Below are 20,170 nucleotides of genomic sequence, written 5' to 3'. Positions count from 1 at the left end.
GTGATCTCGTCGTCCTCTGTCTGGATGATCGGGACTGCAACGACGAGCGGAGCTGGGTCGAGAACGATGTGGATGGGGGTGATTGGCTTCATCCTTGCGATTCTTTAGAGTCTGTTCTTGATCTTGGTGCTAGTTTTAGACGGTACGCCAGAGTCAAGTATCTGTAGGTTTAGCTGTAAATGGCTAGTTTTCTCATTGGGAATCTAGCTACAAGTTAAGCCGGCAGACGTTGACGCAAATTACAAGTTATTATCAAGCATGTTAAATATCCATCATGGGCAGAGCTCTAAAGGTGCTGCTCGGTCGATGCCACCTAGTTTTGGGGGATCGCCAGGGCTGTGTGGTGGGAAGGGGCCAACTCCAAGCAAGCATCGAATATATTAGCAAGCATATCAGCACCAAGAAGATGCAATCTTATCGAGCAGGATTAGGTGTCTACCTCTCGGAGAGGAGGTTGCACGAACGTTGAACATCAATCCCCATTTGTCGAGAGACCATGGGACTTGCACACATGCATGCGACATGGAGAAGCATCGAATGAGGGCATCAAGGGGCGACGAAGCACGATTGATATGGGGTGCAACCTCTCCAGTTTTGCGAACTAGCCTGTGCAAACCAGCCATGACTGTTTTGGCGATTTGGGGGTAAGGAAACGAGTCACTCGCTACCTACTCTGGAGCGGGGAAACCAGGTGATCAACAACTTGCCACGTTGACAGGTCTGAATGCATTATATAGCCAGCTAGGAAATTGAGGAGAGCACGAAATAAATCAGAGATTATGCATCTGGTCTTCATATGCAATTACGAGCTCGGAATCCGGGGTGCTTGGCGTGAGCTAAACTGTCACATAGTGACGAGGAGCCGTGAGGGATCCGCAGGTAGTCAATCTCTTCCAGAACTTGGACGTGTCAGTCAAACATGGTTTGGTAATAAGGAGTCATGGCCGAGCATCTACTCACCGTTGTCTCTCCATTGTTAAGCCAGAGACAATGAGTTGTTTCAAGCCTTGGGGAAACATATTTGTTGCAAACACCATGCAGCTCCATTCACCCGATGACGACGGGTCAGTGTTCCTCTCCGACAAGACACTCATTGGACCTCATGATCAGGGAATCCCGGGCACGTTTGGTGCGGAGGGGTTTCCCATGAACCCTAAATGTCCTCTTGGATTTTGCTGCTAGTAGTGCAAGCACTCTCCCCAGATATAGCAAGCTTGGGACGACTGCTTGCTTAGTGTGACAAGTACCAGCAAGAACGCTACTGTATGTGCCGCATGTGAAGAAGCTAAGCCAACAACAAAGACTCACGCTAGATGGTCTGTTTTCTGACGATATCTGCAGTACCAGCTGGGGAAACCATAACATATGAAAAACAAATATTTTTCCGCGCCTTTGGAAGTAAAGATAGCGGCAATATATCCCCTTATCGAGGCTGGCCGAATGATGAGATGAACAAACCGTGGCCAGACAATTACGATAATGCGCACAAGGTCTTTTACAACTGAATATTTCTTTTCCATCATCTTGCCCGGATTTACCAATGAGCATTCACAACTGCTCAGCTCTTCGGGACTACTGCTGGCGTCTGGGCACTCGGAGAAGTACATGGTCGGTCTCGACATCTTTCACCAGCTGTACTGCCTCGATAACCTGCGCAGGTCCATGTACTTTGCGGCGCTGCAACGGCAACATCATGACCGACGGCGGCCAGAAGGTCGACATAAGCCTTTAGATGCACGTGGACCACTGCGTTGAGTTGCCGAGGAGGAATAGATCGTTACTAGGGTTACGCATAGCATCGGGTACAAGGGTGGAAGCCGACCGAGTATGTCTATTGGGCAGACAAACTGTGATAAAAGGTGTGGGTGAGTAAAGGGAATAATTATAACGTGACTTGTGATCATGTACGTAACAAGATGGTAGGTAGGTATACAAATGTTAAAATGGAAGGGAAGAAAAGGGTTATTTAGGCCGGTGGTTGGTTGGTTATCTACCTAGGTAGTAGGTACCTTAAATAGCTACCTTACCTTACTCTAGTTTTAGGTATTTAAGCTTGTAACGTTACATGTTTCCTTCCACAAATGCTCAAAATGCGCTACAAAGACGCGTTAAAGAGCACATGATTAAATGTGCTGTCACAAAGTCCAAAATTGACTACGACTCCGCAGTATTAGACCATATGTTAAAGGAAAATAATTCTTCTTTTTATTGTCAATCAGTCCAGTAATAACAAGCAGCTGTATTGTGACATGCAAAAAGTAGCAAAAAGCAAAAATAAGTTTCCAAGGGCTGGATGGGAATTGAGCCCGACGTGGGGGTCGAACCCACAGCCTTGAGATTAAGAGTCTCACGCTCTACCGATTGAGCTAGCCGGGCAGGCGATTCAACCGATGGAGTAATTGTTGGAGATGTATCAACGTTTGGAAATTATAATGGCTACAAAATCAAAATCAATCATCTCCAATTCAGTGTGGGTCTTTAGGGTCCGTTATGGCCCAATCATGGTAAGTTCTACCCCAGATCTAACTAGCGCATCCACTCTAAATGGAACCACGAACCAGCAACGCCTTAGCAAGCTTGGATTGGTCCCTTTCCCCCATTTTGTCTGACTTCACGTCGCGTGCTACCTTTTCTTTTCTTGGACGTGTAAAATATAACTACTATCACCACCTCAGTTGGTTCCTGAACACTTGCCACGTGCTTTCAAAGTTGGCGCCACGCGCGCCTTACCGAGACATATTTTCCCCCACTGTTTAAATTTCCGCCACTACTGACCAATTATTACCTAAGACCTTTGGTTATGTCGGCCTATGGTGAGACTGTGCCGCTCACTTGGCAACATTTAGGCATGAATACTCGTGGTTCAAACATGAATATCCAAATGATCCATCGCCAACAAAGAAGAAGTTCGTGCCTTGTGTGTCGAAGAGGTTTGACCCGAGATGGGACCGACCGCGCATACCGAGTTGTGGTTCCTTTCCTCCACTCAGGGTCCGATTCTAGGGCCGCACCACTCACGAAGTATCGGTGAGGTCTTGATCATGTTTGCTTTCCAAACCCGGATGCCAAGGTCATTTTTACAAGACAACGTGTCTGTGAGACTTGGTTTTTCTGTTAATGATCTCTATCTTTTCCTAAATCCTCCAACGAGAATGGTTGTGACAGTTCACAGGTCCCTCTCCTCATGCTCACGTCTAGTCAACCTCTTGACCATTTTCGGTCCAGATGGCACACAAGAACATGTCGCCTTCCTATGCCCGAAGCTGAAGGTGCGATGCTATATAAATGGCGCTTGTGTAATCTGTTGTGCCATCATCTAAATCTCGGGATACGGTGAATCAGCCTCGATCAGTCTTTGACATCGCCTTGTCTTTACTCCTGCCTCTCCCTGATACACAAGTCCGGAATATTGTCTCGCTCCTTGTTCCTACCTAAATCTCAGTCAAAACTCCCCCGTTCATTACCACCAAGATGCGTGTACTCTCCCTAGGCGTCCTTGTCTCCCTTCTCTCCAGTTCCGTGTCGGCATGGAACGCTCCCACCTACTCTGACCTTCGTCTGGTCTGGCAGGATGCCTTTTCTGGCACCCTGGGCTCGGCCCCAGACGCTGGTCGGTGGAACTATATCACCAACATCAGCGTCAACAACGAGCTGCAGCGTTATACCACCGACTCGCGTAACCGCCAGCTCTCTGGCGGCGACACCCTGCAGATCGTGCCCTGGCACACCAACAACGAGTGGACGTCGGGCCGTATCGAGTCCAAGTACACCTTCACCCCAGCGTACGGGAGCATCACCGTCGGCGAGGCCCGCCTCCGCTTTGGCGACAACCCCATCAGTCAGAAAAAAGGCATCTGGCCCGCCTTTTGGCTTCTTGGTGACTCGCTCCGCTCAGGTACCCCCTGGCCACAGTGCGGTGAGATTGACATATTGGAGACTGTCAACGGCGCTCTGACGGGCTACGGAACCGTCCACTGCGACGTGTACCCGGGTGGCATCTGCAATGAACCGAGCGGGCTGGCCGGCACCACAGCCATTCCGGATCAGAGCTGGCACACGTGGCGCGTGCAGTTTGACCGCCGCCCCAGTTCGTGGCGTGACGAGACCATCACGTGGTTCCTCGACGGCCAACAGTTTTCCCAGCTCAACGGGGCCCGGATCACCAACGAGGGGGTGTGGAATTCCCTGTGCCACTCGCCACTGTACTTCATCCTGAACCTCGCGGTCGGAGGCACCTGTAAGTACATCCCACATCGGCTCTTTCATAACCTTTTGCCGTTTCTCTCTTTCTTTCGTTTCTTGGCACCCATGTAGGATCCTGTAATCATTCACGGGGACTTCCGCTTTTTTTTTTTTTTTCTTTTTGCACCTAAAGTCCCGGCAGTGTTTGTATAAGCCACAAGGGAAAAAAGGGAAGAAAACCCTATTTCAATCTCATGTTCGGCAAAACGTTGCAGAGTCATCGAGATCCACCCAAGCTTTTCCTTTTAGCGACGACTAACCGAGTAATTTCCCGTTATGTAACACACTCTCTCTCGTAACCCGCACACATCAGTCAAACTCTCGCTGACCGTTTACCGTCCCATAGTTCCCGGCAACCCTGACGGAAACACTCTTGATGGCTGGGGGAGCATGATGGAGGTTGGCTATGTGGCTCACTATGTTGGAAACTAATCTTCAGCCCAGCTCTCGCGCTTATTTGGGATTATGGTAATCAATACAGGCGTGCAATCAGGACTTCCCCACAGCCCACTTCTCGTCGAGCGTTTGAGTATTTTCTTCTTTTTTTTGGATTGATCCCATCACTACCACTGCGCCCACAAGGTGGTGCGACATTAATTTGAGCAAATACCCTTTTTCTTTTTTTAAGTCTGAGACGATGGTCTGCCAAAATACTTGGCAAACTACTTTGTTAAGAATCTGACAGGAAATACCAGCCGGGATTGTATCTTTTTTAGCCGCCAAGAGGGTGGATGTTCGGCCCAAGTTTATACTTAGCTATCACTATACCCTTTACGATCTAGATAGCACTGCAAAGCTTTACCACGTATCGATGTTCTGATGGGATAAGTCTTGAGGTCCAGGTCTTGTTTTTATCAGACTATTTTGGTCTCTAGGCTTCGGCAAACTGCCGCGAGTTATCTCCGTTTAAGGCTTTTCCACGGACGAGAAATCTAAGTATCTAAATTCGTCACTAGTCGAAAATTTACTACATACCTAGCAAAAACTTGCTTCTTTTGACATGATCCAGAACTCGTTCGCTACCGTACCGTATATTCTGAGCGAAGCGAGGCGGATGCAGACAAATAAGGAGAAACACGTCACAGGATACCTAGACTAGAAGCTTCTTATTTGTAGAGCTAGCAATAATGATTAGCACTAGTAAGTACGGAGTATATTGAAGTTGCCTTGGAACTCTTTGCTGATGACATATATCAATCATGGAAAATCAAGTTGGTGAGCTGCTTGACAAGATGCTGCTACATCAGCTTCATTCTCTCTTGCAGCGATGAAGCGCGCGGCTGCAAAACAAAGGGGAGGAAGCAAAAGGTCTCGTACAGCGTCTGTCTCATGATATGCAAAGCCGTTTTGGCCGTTAGTCTGCTAGTCAATTGGGTGCATCTACGTGCAGTGAAAGGTACATTTGTCCAATGGGAAACGTTGGTTCTTGAGTTATGTACCTAGCTGGAGCCTTACCTTCTTTTGAGAAAGAAAATGGTAGTTGGTGACAAATCCTAGACTCAAAGCTTAAGTGGGTTGCCACGACATAAACCCGTTCCAACCACCGCAGCGACCTACCTGTTTGGACATGATCATTGGCAGAGACTGGGTATTAGCCCCTGAATCATATACAAAGTACATCACTGCTTAGGAACTTAATGAGCTGAACCTTTCCCAGGTCCAGCATGAACATGGGCCGGTGTCGGGATGAAAGTACTAGATAGGTTACCGGTATGCTGTATATGGTATTTTTCACCCAATATGCTCTTTGGTGAGTAATAACATATTTAAGAGAGCGAAATCTACCACAGTGTAAGATGACAGAGACCAAAATTGCGATCTATTCGATTGGTTGGAGTTTAAAAGCTCGTTCAATACCTCTGGTCAGATGCCAATCAGGCCTAGGCCATCCTTACCCAAGATCAAAGCCAACCCTACACAAACGTCTGATAAAATCCCCCTCGAGCCAACCCTAAATGAGTTGGATGTCACGGCGGCTGATGTTGTATTCGGCGCTCGACAAGGGTCAGTCCTAGGATCATGCTGTTGTTGATCAACAAAAATTCCCCGAAATGACATGGTGTGTAGCTTTTTGGTTAGTTACCCGCCGCGTGTAGGCTTTTGCGCAAGTCGCCAGAGATGTTTCCAGCTTGTGTTAATGTGTTGCGGGTTCAAAGGTTATACGCCCATACGAGTATCGGCCTAATCATGTACGAAAAAGCATCTTTTTTATTTTACATTCTTGGCTTCGCAAGTTTCCCCTCCAGGACCAAATCAACGAGATGAACGGTTGCGACCTGGACATATTGCGTCTGTAGGTTGTCAACTATTCATATATTTCTGTCGCCCCTCAATCCCTCAATTTTCATGAGCATACTCTTTGCTTAAAACCCCAAAGTGATTACTCTCTGTCGTTTACCGGCATCATCTTTGTGCCTGTAATTCTTTGAGCAGTGCCGGCAAATATCTCTAAATGGTGGACCTTTGAACGTATGCCTAACGATCCTGGCACGCCTCGAGATTACACAACTGGAATGGGACTCTTATAATCGCCAGCGGCCTGGACCCCTTAATCCTTTTCTGGAACCCGACAGATCGAAACAGATTCGATAAACAAAACCACACAGACATATAAACTTTTGCATGTCTCGCTACCCATGATGGCGTCCCCACGATTTTTCTTTGCCATAATTCTTTCTCTGGTCCTCTTCAATGTTGGGCTGGTCACCGCCAAGACACAAGATCATACCAGCCTGACTTTTGCCAATATTACTAGCTGTGCGGTATGATAATCTCTCTCTTCTTCCTTTTGGTCTGAGGCCTGGACGGACTAGAGGTCTTGTGGGCTCGACAGAGCTGGCACTGATATTATCATAAAGGCCTCGTGTTTGCGTAATAGCACAACCCGATTTTGCAGCATCGACGACACTCTCTGTCTTTGCACAAGTCCAGGCTTCATTGCCGATTGGAACTCATGCACGCACAGCAATTGCTCGCCCAAGGATGTTCTAACATCTCGCCGCGTTCAAGCTGCCGTCTGCCACTTTGATCACCCTGACCAGTCTGGCGAAGAGACTGCGGTTGCTGTGTTTCTGTTCATCATTGTGGGATTGTCCGTTGCCCTTCGGCTTGCTTCGAGGAGGGTGGCACGAGAGTTTTTTATCGATGACGTCCTCATCTACCTGGCGACCATAACGTCTGTTGCATTGCTGGTGCCGCACCTCATTGCCATCCAGAATGGATTCGGCAAGCACTACTACGATCTTCCAGACGGGGCCTTGACGAGGATTGTTGAGCCCAGTAAGAGCATCCCTGGATGTTGTTGTTGTTGTTGTTGTTATTGTCGTTATCTCTCTGTTGAAGCACTCACCACTAACATGAAAATATCACCAACTCAGTCTACATTCTCGAAAACTTTTATATTGTAACACTTACATTCGTCCGCATCGCCATACTATGTCTTTACCTGCGTCTCTTTTATCGTTTTGGATGGTTCCGCGCCCTCATCATAGGGACCATCCTCATCATTGTCGTCGCCAACGGGACCGTTCTAGTCCTCACCATTCTTTCTTGCCGTCCCATAGAGCGGATATGGGACACACCAGGCCCTCGCGACGCAACCTGCATGGATGTGCACTCTCTCAGCACCGCAGTGGCCACCCTCTCTATTTCAGAGGACTTTTTGCTATTACTACTGCCACTGATGCCCATGCTGGTCGACAGACTTAACAAGCCATCAATGCCCGGCTTCCTCATCCCGCTGCGTAGCAGAGTCTACGTTGTCGGCATGTTTGCCGTTGGCACCTTTGCGGCCACATCGTCGGCTTACAGGCTGGACTCGTTGCTGCGAATCGGCACATCGTCCGACCCGAGCTGGGACTATGTCCCCGTAGCCCACTGGTCCTTGTTGGAGTTCACGGCCGGCATCGTCGTCGCCTGCCTCCCCGCGATCAGAACCCTGGCCCATATTGTTCTGAAGAGGAGGGGAATCACCTGGCTGGAGGACGACGACGAGGAGACCCGCGGTACAGTCTACTACATTCGAGACGGCGCCGAGGTCAAGGAATCCTCGCACGGCACCACGATGAACGATCCAGAGGCTGTGGAAAGCCATCGAATCAGCAAGCAGTACAAGCGCGGGTCTTGGGTCGCCAGCTCAAAGTCGCTGGCCCTGTCGAGGCCCGCTGCAGTTTACTGCCATCCGGCCTTTGACGGTTGGGAAGAGAGCGAATCGCCATCCCGCGCCGACGAGGTCGAGACGACGACATCGACAACCATTACGCAACACAGCCCTCAGAGGCACTCTAAAGTCAGGTCGGTTGTCAGCCACCAAATGCCCAGACGGGAAATGAAGAGCAATAAGAAGGACATGGGTGCTCCTGTCATCACAGTAGCCGAGCTCGAGGTTGAGCCTGTCCCCGATGCAAAGAAGAAATGGAACTTGAGGGGGATGTTCAAGTCATCGAGACCGCATAGGAGGAGAGAGGACCAGGCCGACGAGTCCGGGGACGACATAGCCGATGATGTTCCAAAGGATTGGAGGCATAGTAACTGGGGCTGAATTTGACACAAGAAAAATATATAAAAAAGAAAAAAAATAGAAAGACGGGTCGATAATATTGGTTGACATATAAATGAGAGTATGTTGACTTATACAGCACTTTGATCAAATTTTTTTGAAATTATGCAGTGACATTTTGATGCGGTTGGCGGTATGGAAATATCGTTGATTCTTTTGATGCATTACAAACTGGTATGAATTAGTGAGACTATGCATCTTTGGTTCAAAAGTGTTCATCTCTAGATTTAATCGTTGCTTCCAGTCACTCACTGTATCGAGCTACTGTACATCCACAAAGACTGCCGGCAGAAACATGCAATATTCCACTTTGACCATCTTGTAAATTTCCAAATGGTTATTGTGGCGATTTTTATTTCTTGTCACCGTTGACAGATGCCCACGACCATACTTCATCTCATGGGTAGCTAAATAACACATGCGCATAAAACCCATGGCACCACTGCATGACTGGTGGATCTAGTTCTAGTGGCCGTCTCTGCAGCTTTTTGTTTAAGGTACATGTGCGTCAAAGTCCGTGCTTGAGTTTTGCGCATGGTGTCAGACAAGACTCGCAACTTGTGATAACTTTGCAGCCCTATGCTGAGGTTACCATCTGGGTAACTGGTGGCACCACAGACGCAGCTTAAACAGATCTATCACGATACTAGCTTGCCCCAACAAAAGGCCAGTGAGAAAATGAGATTGCCCAGACATACAAAAGCATGCCTGAGATGGTGGTGTCTAGAGTATGCTATAATACTTTGCACAGTGGCACCAATTTGGCAATCTTGAGCGAGGGAGCGAGTACAGCCTCCTCCTCTTCTGGGCAACAATTTCAGATGCAGTCATCCGATGAGACCGAGTGTTCATTAGTGTGTACGTCGAACAAACTTGGCATGTGGTAACGCGAGGTGACAAAAAGAGGAGAAAAGACGTAATCTAACATGAGATGTGCACAGACAACAACATGACCATTGAGCGCATAGGGCAAACAACAAAACCAAGGAGAACGGACGATGCGTTCGGTATGGATGGTAGGAAGGAAAAATCCGTCATGAAAGCCTCCGGGGAATTGCCATCGAGATCCCGCTGGAGCAGTATCAACCAATACTGCAACCATGACAAAAAAGCATCTGCAGATAAACGGCGCTGAGTTGACTGGCCAGGTGTTGCTTTTCTTTAGTTTGGGGCTTTATAAGCTGCGCATGAGTAAATGTCTGACGGTAAAACGTAGTGTGAGTTAGGTACCATGTACACGAATAGGCCGCTGTAACATTCCAGGGCTATACAGGTCAAGCCTCTGCCTCTCTCGTCCGCCACCACAAGTTTGCCTGCTATGAAACTGACAAGTAATTGACCCTGTTATGTTGCGTGCTATGCTGGGCAACGCTTTAATAAATAAAAGAAGTTGGCGCAAGGGCTTGAGTAGCCAATCTAGAACTAGTTGCAGCTGGCTCGCTGGCTTGGCTGACTTCTTTACCTGAAATAACTGCCAACGGCCCGTAGATAAGCTGCTAAAAACTAGCAGGACATGTGTTTGTGGGCAATGAGAAGTTGGATGGGCTAGATACCCCAAGGATCCGTAAAGCCAATAAACCGAAAAAAGTTGACCGAAGGACAAGAAAACAAGGATCGGCAATCCGGACAGGTCTTTTCTTCGGCTCGACTTTGTTTCCGAGGATGGCGGCTATTAGACGAGGACATTAGCTATAACTTGCCTGAAGTAAGTAGTAAAGCAGCAGCAATTTCGGTCATGTTCGCACCGTATTTCGGAAAACAACCAGAGTCTGAAAATACATATAAAAAAAAAACCTCTGGAAAAATCTGTCTTTTCAAGCAGGCGATAGCACTGTTAATAAAAACAAATCATTGAGGCGATATTTTAGGTTCAGAAGAACAGGTTCAGCTCAGCTGTATGCCCAACCTTGAGAACCGTTTTGCAGCCCAACTCTGCCACAGAACACAAAACCCACAGCCAGTAGGAGAATTCAGATGCATGGGCCAATGGTGAACAGACTCGGGGCGAGGTGGTCAAGGGACCAAACAGGCTGGACCCAAAGACGCCACGCTCAAGCCACAATCTGGTGCCATACCTACCATGCTGTCAGCTACTTTGGTGTACAGGAGTACTTTATAACTGTACTATAATCCATGCGGTCGCCGGCACCACTACAGCTAGCCTTGAAAGACGCCACGTCAATCATAGGATGCGCCAAGACGCTTTGAAATCCAACGAGGCTATTGCAAGTAGATCAGGTATTTGACCTAAACCTCGTTGAGGCTTAGGGGTACCCTGACAAAATTGGCCATCCAAAACTACGGCCTCCCCATCCATGCGGATTTCCCCCGGAACAATTCCCCCGACACATGGCAGGCGTGTGATGCAGCTCCGGAAGAAGCAAGTGGTTGATATGGAATGGTTGGAAGACAGACGAAAGTGTAGGGATTACAACTAATTTAGAAATTGGTGAGGTGATTGAAGAAGCAATATGTTACATAAACGAAGAAGAAAGTCCGGGACCAAAAAAAGACGAAAAAGATTACGGTCCAAGAGAAGACAGTGGACGAAAATGAGGGGCAGTGATGACAAAGAAGATTGACAACGAAAAGAAAAGAAAAGAAAACGAATTAGAATAGAAAAAAATAAAACAAAGATCCCTTACCTACGGATACAAAAAAGAGCATGCAAAACGGCTTGAAGGGCTTCAAAATCAGGTCGGAAATAACGGGTGCAGCCAAGAGCACAAGACCACCCAGAACTTCAGCCCCGGCCCATTGGCGCTCGCACCGGCGCCACGCCACGTGCTTAGTATTCGGCAAAGTCGAGCGTGTTATAAGTGTTACAATCCCACGGGTCCGGAAAAGGGACAAGAAGGGGGACTGAGCACAAGGATATGACGAAAGTAGATGCCACACCATTAAACGACGGGCTGTTCCCTCGCTCCTTAAACCCCTTCTTCCCCCTCTTCTGCTTGGCTCAATATCAGCAGCGGGTTTAGCACAGACCTGTCGGCTACATTCCCTTTGGGCCCAGACATGACACACTGGGTACAGCTTAGATTGTCTGGGGATCACTAGTTATCCATCTGTCAAACGAGCCCGTTCAAGAGGCTAGAGGGCTGCGCAAAAGGATTCACTTTGCACAAAAACGTCACCAAGCCCCACGGAATCGGCATTTTGCCACTGTCATATCTGGCCCAGCATGCCTTTGAAAGAGCGACAAACTGCCGACCTGGCCGTCGGTAAAAAGTCTCACATTACCAGCGAACCCGGTGACGCGTCAAAAAAGGCCAGCCAGGGCATGGTGGCCGACCTGTTTCAGCGTCCGGCCCAAAACAAGCTGGGTAATCGAGCCCGTCAGCCCAACGTCTTGGTCCGTCCCAGAAGAGGCAGCAACTTCAGGGATTCCCCAGAAGAGTACTCGCATAGCAGGCAACCGCAGCAGCAAAAACAACAACAGCAAAACTACTCACACTCTCGCGGTCTCTCGTCGTCTGGCGATTCTGCAGCTTCTTCGTCAAGACGCGGCTCTGCTTCAACTTCGGCCCAGTCACTTAGACGAGGCTCTTCACACACCGACCTCGAGTCCCAGAGGGCCGAACCTACCAAGGGGAAGAGACCCGAGTTGCTATCTTCTGCGAGCTTCGAGTCTGACCCCACGTCGACGACGCTTTCGGCTTGCGGGAAAAGCCCATTTAGTGCATCTGCTTCGCTTCTCCTCGACGACGACTCAAGGGGCGAAACAGAAAGTCTCACGTTCCAAGAAGCCCTGGAATCTTTGTCGGCATCCTCGACAAATTTCCAAGACGAGGCCAAGGACCCTGTGATAACCCAAATCAGCACCACCACCAGCCGTGGTGCATCCGGCCCGGGGACTCGACGTCATAGCCGCTCACGGGTCTCCGATAGCTTCAAGCCCTTTGGCCAGTCCGGTCGTGGTTGGCTTTGGCCGCTCTCCAAGAAGCCCAAGCCCCAGGATCTCACGTTCGCTCAGTGCGTCCAGGTGACCCAGGAGATCACCATCGAGATTCAAACCGATCCAGACTACCGTCCTCCAAAGTCGGCACAGGCAGGCGGGCAGGACGGGACCCAGGTGCCGAGGAACCCCAACGAATATCCCGACTTCCGAACCCACCACGAGCTGTTTGGCGGCGGTCCTCCCTCCCCAACTCAACCCGTGGAAGAGGCCAGGGACAAGTCTAGGTCAGGTTGGAAAAAGCACTCACGTTTTCCCAGCAGTATTAGTTGTCGTTCTTTTCTTCACAAGGATCAGAAAGAGGTCGAAGAGACGATACCTGCGTCTGAAGAAAATCCAGAACCTGATTCTTCACCTTCATCTTGACCAAGAAGAATCAAGGGGGGGAAATATTCTAACCTCCCTCACCTAAACTCAAGATGCACTACCCACCCCCCGATGTCGTCGCCACATGGCCGACCCCAAACCACACAAACCCAGAGCGTCGCGGGCCGGCCTTGTTGGTGATCGAGTTGACTATTCTCCCCATCGCGCTCGTAACCCTCTTGCTGCGTCTCTATGTCCGTGTTCGCATCGTCAAAAGCTACGGCTGGGACGACTGGTTCATGGTTGCCGCGGCTGCTTGCGGCCTCGGCGTGACGCTGTGCACCATCATCGCGACTCAAGTATTCAACTGGAACGCACACATCTGGGACCTGACGTCGGAGCAGATGGTCGAAGGTCGCAAGGTCTCGCTGGCCAGCCAGACGCTCTTCACCGCAGCAACTTCTCTGGCCAAGGCGTCCATCCTACTTTCATACTTGCGCATCGCGCCGCAAGATTCCTGGTTCAGGCGCCTAACATTTTCTGCATTGGCTCTGGTATCAACCATTGGATTTGCCGCCATCATCCTGTTCTGGACCCAGTGCATGCCAATATCAAGTTATTGGTTGCTTCAAGACCCCTCCCAGGCCGCCAACTGCGAGGTTGACGAAGGGTTACTGGGCTTTACTCAGGCGCTATGCAACGTATGCACGGATCTGATCGTCTACGTGCTGCCCATACCGACACTCGCGGCCCTGTCCCTACCGCTGGGCCAGCGCATCGCTACCATCGCGCTCTTCAGCCTGGGTCTGATAGTCGTGGTCGCTGGATGTATGCGTGCTTACTGGATCTCGTACGTGGTCGTGGTCGACCTGCCCGACTTCACATGGGAAGGCTACCACTTGTGGATCTGGACCGCTGTCGAATGCCAGCTCAGCGTCATCTGCGGCTGCGTCCCTGTGCTCAAGCCGCTATTCTTCATGATACTTGGTCGCGAGGTTGGTTTTGAGCTGCGGCGGGAAGATATAGATGATGATATCGCAGACTTTGACTTTTGCGACATTGCAACCACGAGGGACTCCAAGGCCTACACAATGTACGCGCGAAGCGTACACTCGAGTCACACAAACGCAAGCACCATCGAGGCACCACCGGCTGCCAGGAACACGAATCGATTCAGCTTTGTCTGGGCGAGCTCGGACGGCCTCGCGCGCACCAACGTCGTGGTCGAGACGAGTGACGTTTCTGCTGCCGCCACGGCTGCTAACGACCCCTGATATCCAGGAACGCGGCCGGCTTTCATTCCGGGAATGCCTCCACCACCGCGACCCCCACGATCCCCCTTACCCCCAGAAATGGAAAACGGGATGTATCTGGCAGAAATATGTAAGCGCCATACAATGCCGAACCTGCGAGATGACGATGCGAATGTTTGGGTTTCAGCAGGTGGCGGCGTGAGGACCGTCATCACAGCTGGCGGCTCCATAAAGCCAAAGGCAAAGTCCTTGCGATGGGTTTGACCATAAGAAAAAAAAAAAGTTCGGGATATATATATGAGAGATTTTGAAAGAGAAGGCCGGGCAACCGGGAAAAAAGAACATGTCAAGATAGCCATAAGTCTCCTTTGTCGGTTCATTTGATGCCTCCAGCGAAATTTTTGGGTGAAAACATTGTCAGTACAAATAACGATTTGGGCGGATGAAGTGCTTTTTGGTTTGATATTTCATGGCTCATCAAGTCGTATTTCCTAGAAAGTTATCATATCCCAATCGCAAACCCACCAACCTATCTTGGATTTCAGGCCTTTCCAACTATAGTGATCCTCCCCTCTAGCCTTGGCGCAATAGCCTGCGTCCACTTGACCATCAGCTCGTCTCCGTCGACATAGCCTTCGGGTCTTGGTTGAAGCCGGGCCTTGCGACACCAGCGCCCAAAATATCTTCTCATGACTCGGAGCTCATCATCCAACTTCTCTAGCTCCTCCTGATCCGGCGTCGGCACGGCGTTGTCAATTACGTGTTCATCGAATGGCGTCACTGAGTTCTTGCGTTGGCGCAACCTTTTCGCTGTCCACGCCTGCCAACCCGCTGCTATCTGGTCTTTACTCGTCTTGGGGGCGGGCAACGTCGGGATCCGGAATGCCTCGTCTCCCTTGGTCGTTTCTTGAGGCGATGGTGGAAGTACCGGGTGATATTGCGTCACGTTGGTCTTTACTTGACCCCAGTGACGGTCGAGTGACGGGTTCCAGTTTTTCCAGCGGTCAAGAACCTTGAGCGACATGAAGTATTGTCGGAGCATCATGGATATGAGGATGCCATTTTCCTCAGATACTATCTCCTCGGCCGTGCCGCCTTCTTCCTTGATGAGAAGGCTCTTGTAGCCGTCTACGCCGGGAAAAAGAAGACCTGTCAGTAACACAAGGTGGAACAGTATTAATATAGCTTAAATCAGGACTTGGCCCACCTTTGCCCCGTGCCATGTATCCCCTAGTGCAAAGGACATAGATCTTGTCCATCTTAATCGGGTCGTCGCTGCCGATACTGGCTGTTATTATCCGAGATCCAGGATCTTTCGACGGATCAAAGGTGTACTTGATGTTGGAGACTTGAGGGAATCGACCTGTCATGTTGTCAGAACCTCCAACTCTGAGTATCAACGCAACAAGGCATGCCGCATTGCATGTCTACTCACCCTCCTGTGCCGGATACAGCGAGACACCGCTCTCCAATGCGTCCCATATATCCTTCCCAGTAACCTTGATGACCACCACCGGGTCCTCGAAGGGGAAGCAATCGGTGATGTCCTTGATCCGGATCGGGCCCGGCGGGTATACCATATCACCACGGATTGTTCCAGCCGCCATGATTGCGCAGTCAGCCTGGTAGTGATGCCGCATTATATCGCAGATGAAATTCCCAAGGTTGCTTTCTTGCGTCCTGACGACCGTGAAGCGCGCATCCAATGGTGTGGCCGTCCAACCGACTGGCTTCTCCAGACTCTGCTTGAGTTTGGATGTCAATTGGTCGATCAGCTGCGTTGTTTCACCATCCTGAGGCACTGCTGAAATGACGTCCCGGCGACGGATCTCAAAGTCCCATTTGGAGTTACCAGATTCGGAGCGGCGCGCAGTGATATATGAAAGCTGCTTGAAGTCACTACCGGACCTGAGCACATGGCACCCGTTGATGAGGCTGTGGTTGTAGAAATGATCGTGGCCTCCGAGGATAATGTCTATCTCGCTGCCCATGTTCTCTGCGAGCTTGTTGTCGTTCGGTTCGCGCTGGTGCGTCAATGCAATCACAATCTCTGCCCCTTCCTGGCGGAGCTTTGGGACGAGTTCCTTGGCTGTCTGTGTAGCCGACTTGTAGATGATGTCTGGGGGCAGTGCGTTGACCGTCTCGAGCCACTCGCGCTCGGCCAGGCCAATCAAGCCGACCTTGATACCATTGGATGCCGTGATAATATGTGTCTTTTTTGCGTGCCCGATAGGAACGTCCTCACCCAATGCCGGGTCGAGAACGTTGGCGAGGAGCCATGGAAAGTTGCATTTCCGAGCCAGGTATTCAAACTGGTTTACTCCAAAGTCAAGATCATGATTCTATTGATTTGGTCAGTATGTATATATGGGCAGGTAGTAGCGCAATGCAAGCTATAGCTATCAAAACACTTGGGCTCAGTGCGTACCCCAATACAAGTGCAGGCCGTCCCTATCGAGTTCAGGATGGGCACCATGTGGCTACCCTTGGTTATGGAGCTCTCCAAACTCGGGTTGAAGACATCACCAGAGAAAAAAGTCAGCAACTCGGGCTGTCCCTGGAACTCTTGACCAGATTGGTATTCTTTGACAAGGGTGAGGAAACGTGCCGCACCGCCAACGGGTTCGGCGGATGATGGGTCCAAATGGTAGACATCGTTGTAGTGCAGGATGCGTAGATCCGGCGGCGAAGATGTGTCGCGCCCGGATGAATAAGTCTCGAAATCAGAATCCTTTTCCAAGGTTAGCTTGGTCTTGGTCTTGGTTGAAGTTGCGGACATGACGAAGATGAGACGAAAGTCCAGGCACGGGAACCGCGAATGATGGCAAGGGTTCGGGAAAGCCGGAGTTCACGTCTCGTCCTGATCTTGGCCTTAATTTTGGTGTAGTTACCTAGGTAGGTAGCCAAATACAGAAATTGATTTCTCGGAATGAATTGGAAGGATTGAATGGCCTCTACCGTTTCCTGACCTGGCATCCAATCGAACAAAACGAGGCAATAATTGAATCAACAAACGAAACGATGCACGTTAGTTCCAGGTTACCCCTGTTCTAACAAGTTACACGTTACCGGTAGACTACGAAGTACCTACCACCTACTTACATTAAGTAAGGTACTGCGAACACAGGTCGCGACGGATTGTCGCGTTGAGGGGCAGATTTGGGACAAGGTTGTATCGCGGGGTAGCGGCACTACCTTAGGTACCACCTACCTACCTTACCTACCTGGGTAAGCTACTGTAAGTAAGCTTGGTATAGTACCTTACTTAACTCAGCTACATCAAATGTCCGTGCCATGGGGATGTCGTCTGGAAAAATCTTGTTACCCAATTGCATTGCGTCCTTTTGAGATCCTACTCATGAAGTGAATGGGTGGGTTCCTCCAATACAGTACGGTACTGTAGAATCTTGGAGACTGTAAATCAATAACGACATGTAAGGTATGCCCCAAGGCACAAACCCACATACGCCCTTCATGTCAAAATGTGGCTGTGGAGTTCGGGGTTTGTCATCGGCACGACTCGACAAATGGAACTACCTAGGTAGGTATGTTTTTGAGGTAGAGCGGACTTGGTTATCTTTTTTTTCATCACGTTCGTATCAGCAAAGCCCGCGAAATACAGTTCAGTAACCGACTACGTTGCCCAACTTGAACAATTCCCTACCAATACCGGTACCCATTGACGAGCTCGTCTATTGCAAAAACATGGCCACCATCAAACATGCTAGTCGGGAGGGTATGTAACTAGGAATCCTCTTGCTTATATATGCTAACATCATATGGCTACTTTAGACATCCCAGCAATTCTCGGCATGATCCGAGAACTGGCCGACTACGAACATGAGCTTCACTCCGTCGAGACAACCGAAGCCAAACTTCTCGAGACCGTCGCCCTTGCGCCCTCGGACCCATCTGCACCTCTCAGTCTCCCTAACGGTCTCCCAAACACCGAACCGACTTCACCCGCCAAGCCTGCTCGCTGCCTTGTCCTTTCCGATCCAGACGGTACCACCTGTGGCATGGCATTGTACTTCTACAACTACAGCACATGGCGCGCCAGGCCAGGTATCTACCTGGAGGACTTGTACGTGCGTCCCGCGTACCGCAAGAAGGGGTACGGCCTGCGGCTGTTAGCGACACTGGCAAGAGAGGTAAGATCAATGCAGGGCACCAGACTGGAATGGGCCTGCTTGAAGTGGAATGAGCCTAGCATCAAGTTCTACGAGAGTATCGGGGCTAGACAGCAGAGTGAGTGGGTTGGCTTCAGGGTCGATGGGGACAACTTGGCGAAGCTTGCCGACATGACCAAGCAGTAACTGGTAAATATATGTTGGTCAGAGCCGATGCTTGGCATCTGGGGTATCATTGGGTATGTATATAGGAGACAAGATGTGGCCCGGTCTATGAGCGGCCGACCTAAACAGCACAGGCGCCAGTCGCTGCTGTTTTTTCTATTGGAAAGCCATTCAGATCCACACCTTGGAACACCTGATGCCAAGTTTGTGATGCGTTGTTGCTTCTAGTAGTACTTGGCTGGCCGAACTTCACGTCCCAATCTTGCACCGAATTGCCTTTCTTTTCAATAAACGGTGTCATTCGCCAAACTTGCTCGTACATGCGGCGCATATTCCGCGTAGTCATCTTGGATGATAATCCCTCTGGTGCGAATCCCAGCTCGTCATTGGGCTGCGGTATGCCACTGAACAATACCCTCTTACGAGACGACTTGCGATCAACCCAGCCGGTTGGCTGCAAGAGGTAATTCTCCATGTCCCACGACTGCTTTGCAAGTTCTAGCTCGGCGTCCTCACCAAGAACAGCCACTGGTCTCCTTGGTAGCACTTGCCCGCGCGCCATATCCTTTCCATGAGCGAGATCTCGCAGTATAGTCCATTCCTCTTTAGGAACGGGCGGGAGTGCTTTCTCCGCAAGGAGCTTCCAGAACCTTCTGACTTTTGTGCGAGCTGGTTTTGGAGGGAAGGGAAGGCTAAACCCGTTCAGTTGGGGCACGTTGTGGTATGCATCCAACCGCTTATTCTTGATCTCGTACTTCTTTGGCAAGTCGGGCACCTCCAACTGGGCTTTCAACAATACAGCGAACTTGTCGGTATCCCAGCCATCCAGCCAGTCATACGCCAGCGTCTCCTGGCGCTCTCGAGCACGAAACTCCATAAGGTGCTCAGGAACGGGCCCAGTTCCTATCTTCCAGTCCAGAAACTTTTGCAGAGCAGTGCTATCCCGGGGCGGCTCCCGACGTAAGAAGTCTGAAATAAGCTGGCGACGACGGAAGCCGATGCGCCCAAACCCAGTTTTGACGAGCTTCTCCAGGCTATTATAGTCCCCGGCGACTGCAGCTCGCATGGTACGAAGCTTAGTGTTTCCTTTGCGAATTCGAGTCGTTGGGTCTGGATCGTGCCGGTGTCGCTGGAACATGGATACAATCCGCTCCGTTAAACAGGGCCGGATCACGGGGGGAAGGTATGAAGCTTCACGGAGAAGGTGGCGGTAGAGGTGCAAGGGCGTTCTTGGGGCGGGAAGCTGGAGAGGCATGGTTGCGTTTGTATGTTACGCTTCTCTCGAGGATCTATATCAGCGCGAGGCAGATGCCGAGACAAGCTGCGTGCGCGGAATCAGCATGAAGACGTCGTATGGGGCTACTGCTGCTCTCGTAGTCAACCTAATAGCTTCAGGAGTAGCAGCTGTATGAATAATTTATCAATTATGGCATCGTTTTGGCGGGGACTGAATGGTCAAGCTGAGTGGAATTAACAAAGTTAAATGAGGTAAAAGTTCATTCACCTTACAACCTACTTTGACCAAATCAGAGCCTTGTTCAAGAACCCGTGAAATTTA

General features: G+C 50.1%; 7 protein-coding genes across 8 annotated transcripts; 4 read left to right on the top strand and 3 right to left on the bottom strand.

Annotated features, from left to right (window-relative positions):
• Positions 1 to 2,953: 2,953 nt before the first annotated feature.
• On the top strand, positions 2,954 to 5,222 carry PgNI_12414 (uncharacterized protein). Its single transcript, XM_031132364.1, has 2 exons — positions 2,954 to 4,237; positions 4,589 to 5,222. Exons 1-2 carry the CDS (start codon positions 3,472 to 3,474, stop codon positions 4,672 to 4,674), a joined length of 852 nt encoding a protein of 283 aa, XP_030976114.1. The 5' UTR covers positions 2,954 to 3,471; the 3' UTR covers positions 4,675 to 5,222.
• A 1,659-nt stretch (positions 5,223 to 6,881) lies between these two features.
• PgNI_12413 (uncharacterized protein) lies at positions 6,882 to 8,782 on the top strand (the record flags this gene model as incomplete). The annotated part of the gene is made up of 3 exons (XM_031132363.1): positions 6,882 to 7,004; positions 7,101 to 7,521; positions 7,620 to 8,782. 3 exons carry the CDS (start codon positions 6,882 to 6,884, stop codon positions 8,780 to 8,782), a joined length of 1,707 nt encoding a protein of 568 aa, XP_030976107.1.
• Positions 8,783 to 9,530: 748 nt separating this feature from the next.
• Positions 9,531 to 10,645, bottom strand: PgNI_12412 (uncharacterized protein). 2 transcript variants are annotated; one of them, XM_031132361.1, is made up of 3 exons: positions 10,546 to 10,645; positions 10,130 to 10,469; positions 9,531 to 9,999 (listed from the first exon to the last, which is right to left on the bottom strand). In XM_031132361.1, the coding sequence occupies exons 1-3, from the start codon at positions 10,579 to 10,581 to the stop codon at positions 9,962 to 9,964; spliced, it is 414 nt and encodes a 137-aa protein (XP_030976109.1). In that variant the 5' UTR covers positions 10,582 to 10,645; the 3' UTR covers positions 9,531 to 9,961. The 2 variants fall into 2 exon arrangements, with proteins under 2 accessions (XP_030976109.1, XP_030976108.1); XM_031132362.1 differs by having other exon boundaries at positions 9,531 to 10,469.
• Positions 10,646 to 11,984: 1,339 nt separating this feature from the next.
• On the top strand, positions 11,985 to 14,338 carry PgNI_12411 (uncharacterized protein; the record flags this gene model as incomplete). The annotated part of the gene is made up of 2 exons (XM_031132360.1): positions 11,985 to 12,990; positions 13,239 to 14,338. The coding sequence occupies 2 exons, from the start codon at positions 11,985 to 11,987 to the stop codon at positions 14,336 to 14,338; spliced, it is 2,106 nt and encodes a 701-aa protein (XP_030976110.1).
• Positions 14,339 to 14,703: 365 nt separating this feature from the next.
• PgNI_12410 (uncharacterized protein) lies at positions 14,704 to 17,275 on the bottom strand. The gene is made up of 4 exons (XM_031132359.1): positions 16,746 to 17,275; positions 15,753 to 16,659; positions 15,525 to 15,680; positions 14,704 to 15,445 (listed from the first exon to the last, which is right to left on the bottom strand). The coding sequence occupies exons 1-4, from the start codon at positions 17,094 to 17,096 to the stop codon at positions 14,859 to 14,861; spliced, it is 2,001 nt and encodes a 666-aa protein (XP_030976111.1). The 5' UTR covers positions 17,097 to 17,275; the 3' UTR covers positions 14,704 to 14,858.
• A 413-nt stretch (positions 17,276 to 17,688) lies between these two features.
• PgNI_12408 (uncharacterized protein) lies at positions 17,689 to 20,072 on the top strand. The gene is made up of 2 exons (XM_031132357.1): positions 17,689 to 18,053; positions 18,110 to 20,072. Exons 1-2 carry the CDS (start codon positions 18,023 to 18,025, stop codon positions 18,631 to 18,633), a joined length of 555 nt encoding a protein of 184 aa, XP_030976057.1. The 5' UTR covers positions 17,689 to 18,022; the 3' UTR covers positions 18,634 to 20,072.
• On the bottom strand, positions 18,734 to 19,867 carry PgNI_12409 (uncharacterized protein; the record flags this gene model as incomplete). The annotated part of the gene is made up of 1 exon (XM_031132358.1): positions 18,734 to 19,867. One exon carries the CDS (start codon positions 19,865 to 19,867, stop codon positions 18,734 to 18,736), a length of 1,134 nt encoding a protein of 377 aa, XP_030976058.1.
• Positions 20,073 to 20,170: the final 98 nt, after the last annotated feature.

Source organism: Pyricularia grisea, assembly GCF_004355905.1.
Source record: "Pyricularia grisea strain NI907 chromosome Unknown Pyricularia_grisea_NI907_Scaffold_12, whole genome shotgun sequence".
NCBI lineage: Eukaryota > Fungi > Ascomycota > Sordariomycetes > Magnaporthales > Pyriculariaceae > Pyricularia > Pyricularia grisea.
Note: the sequence above shows the minus strand (reverse complement) of the source record. Positions and strands in the feature narration are given on the sequence as shown.

Excerpts from the sequence above, each read along its gene's own strand:
- PgNI_12408 (XM_031132357.1), top strand. The coding sequence starts at position 18,023 with ATGGCCACCATCAAACATGCTAGTCGGGAGG. Across the intron at positions 18,054-18,109 it reads CAAACATGCTAGTCGGGAGG|ACATCCCAGCAATTCTCGGC; the intron begins GTATGTAACTAG and ends TGGCTACTTTAG.
- PgNI_12410 (XM_031132359.1), bottom strand. The coding sequence starts at position 17,096 with ATGTCCGCAACTTCAACCAAGACCAAGACCAAGCTAACCTTGGAAAAG. Across the intron at positions 16,660-16,745 it reads CGGCCTGCACTTGTATTGGG|AATCATGATCTTGACTTTGG; the intron begins GTACGCACTGAG and ends CCAAATCAATAG. Across the intron at positions 15,446-15,524 it reads ATACATGGCACGGGGCAAAG|ACGGCTACAAGAGCCTTCTC; the intron begins GTGGGCCAAGTC and ends TTCCCGGCGTAG.
- PgNI_12412 (XM_031132362.1), bottom strand. The coding sequence starts at position 10,581 with ATGTATTTTCAGACTCTGGTTGTTTTCCGAAATACG. Across the intron at positions 10,470-10,545 it reads TGGTTGTTTTCCGAAATACG|CCGCCATCCTCGGAAACAAA; the intron begins GTGCGAACATGA and ends CTCGTCTAATAG.
- PgNI_12414 (XM_031132364.1), top strand. The coding sequence starts at position 3,472 with ATGCGTGTACTCTCCCTAGGCGTCCTTGTCTCCCTTCTCTCCAGTTCC. Across the intron at positions 4,238-4,588 it reads CCTCGCGGTCGGAGGCACCT|TTCCCGGCAACCCTGACGGA; the intron begins GTAAGTACATCC and ends ACCGTCCCATAG.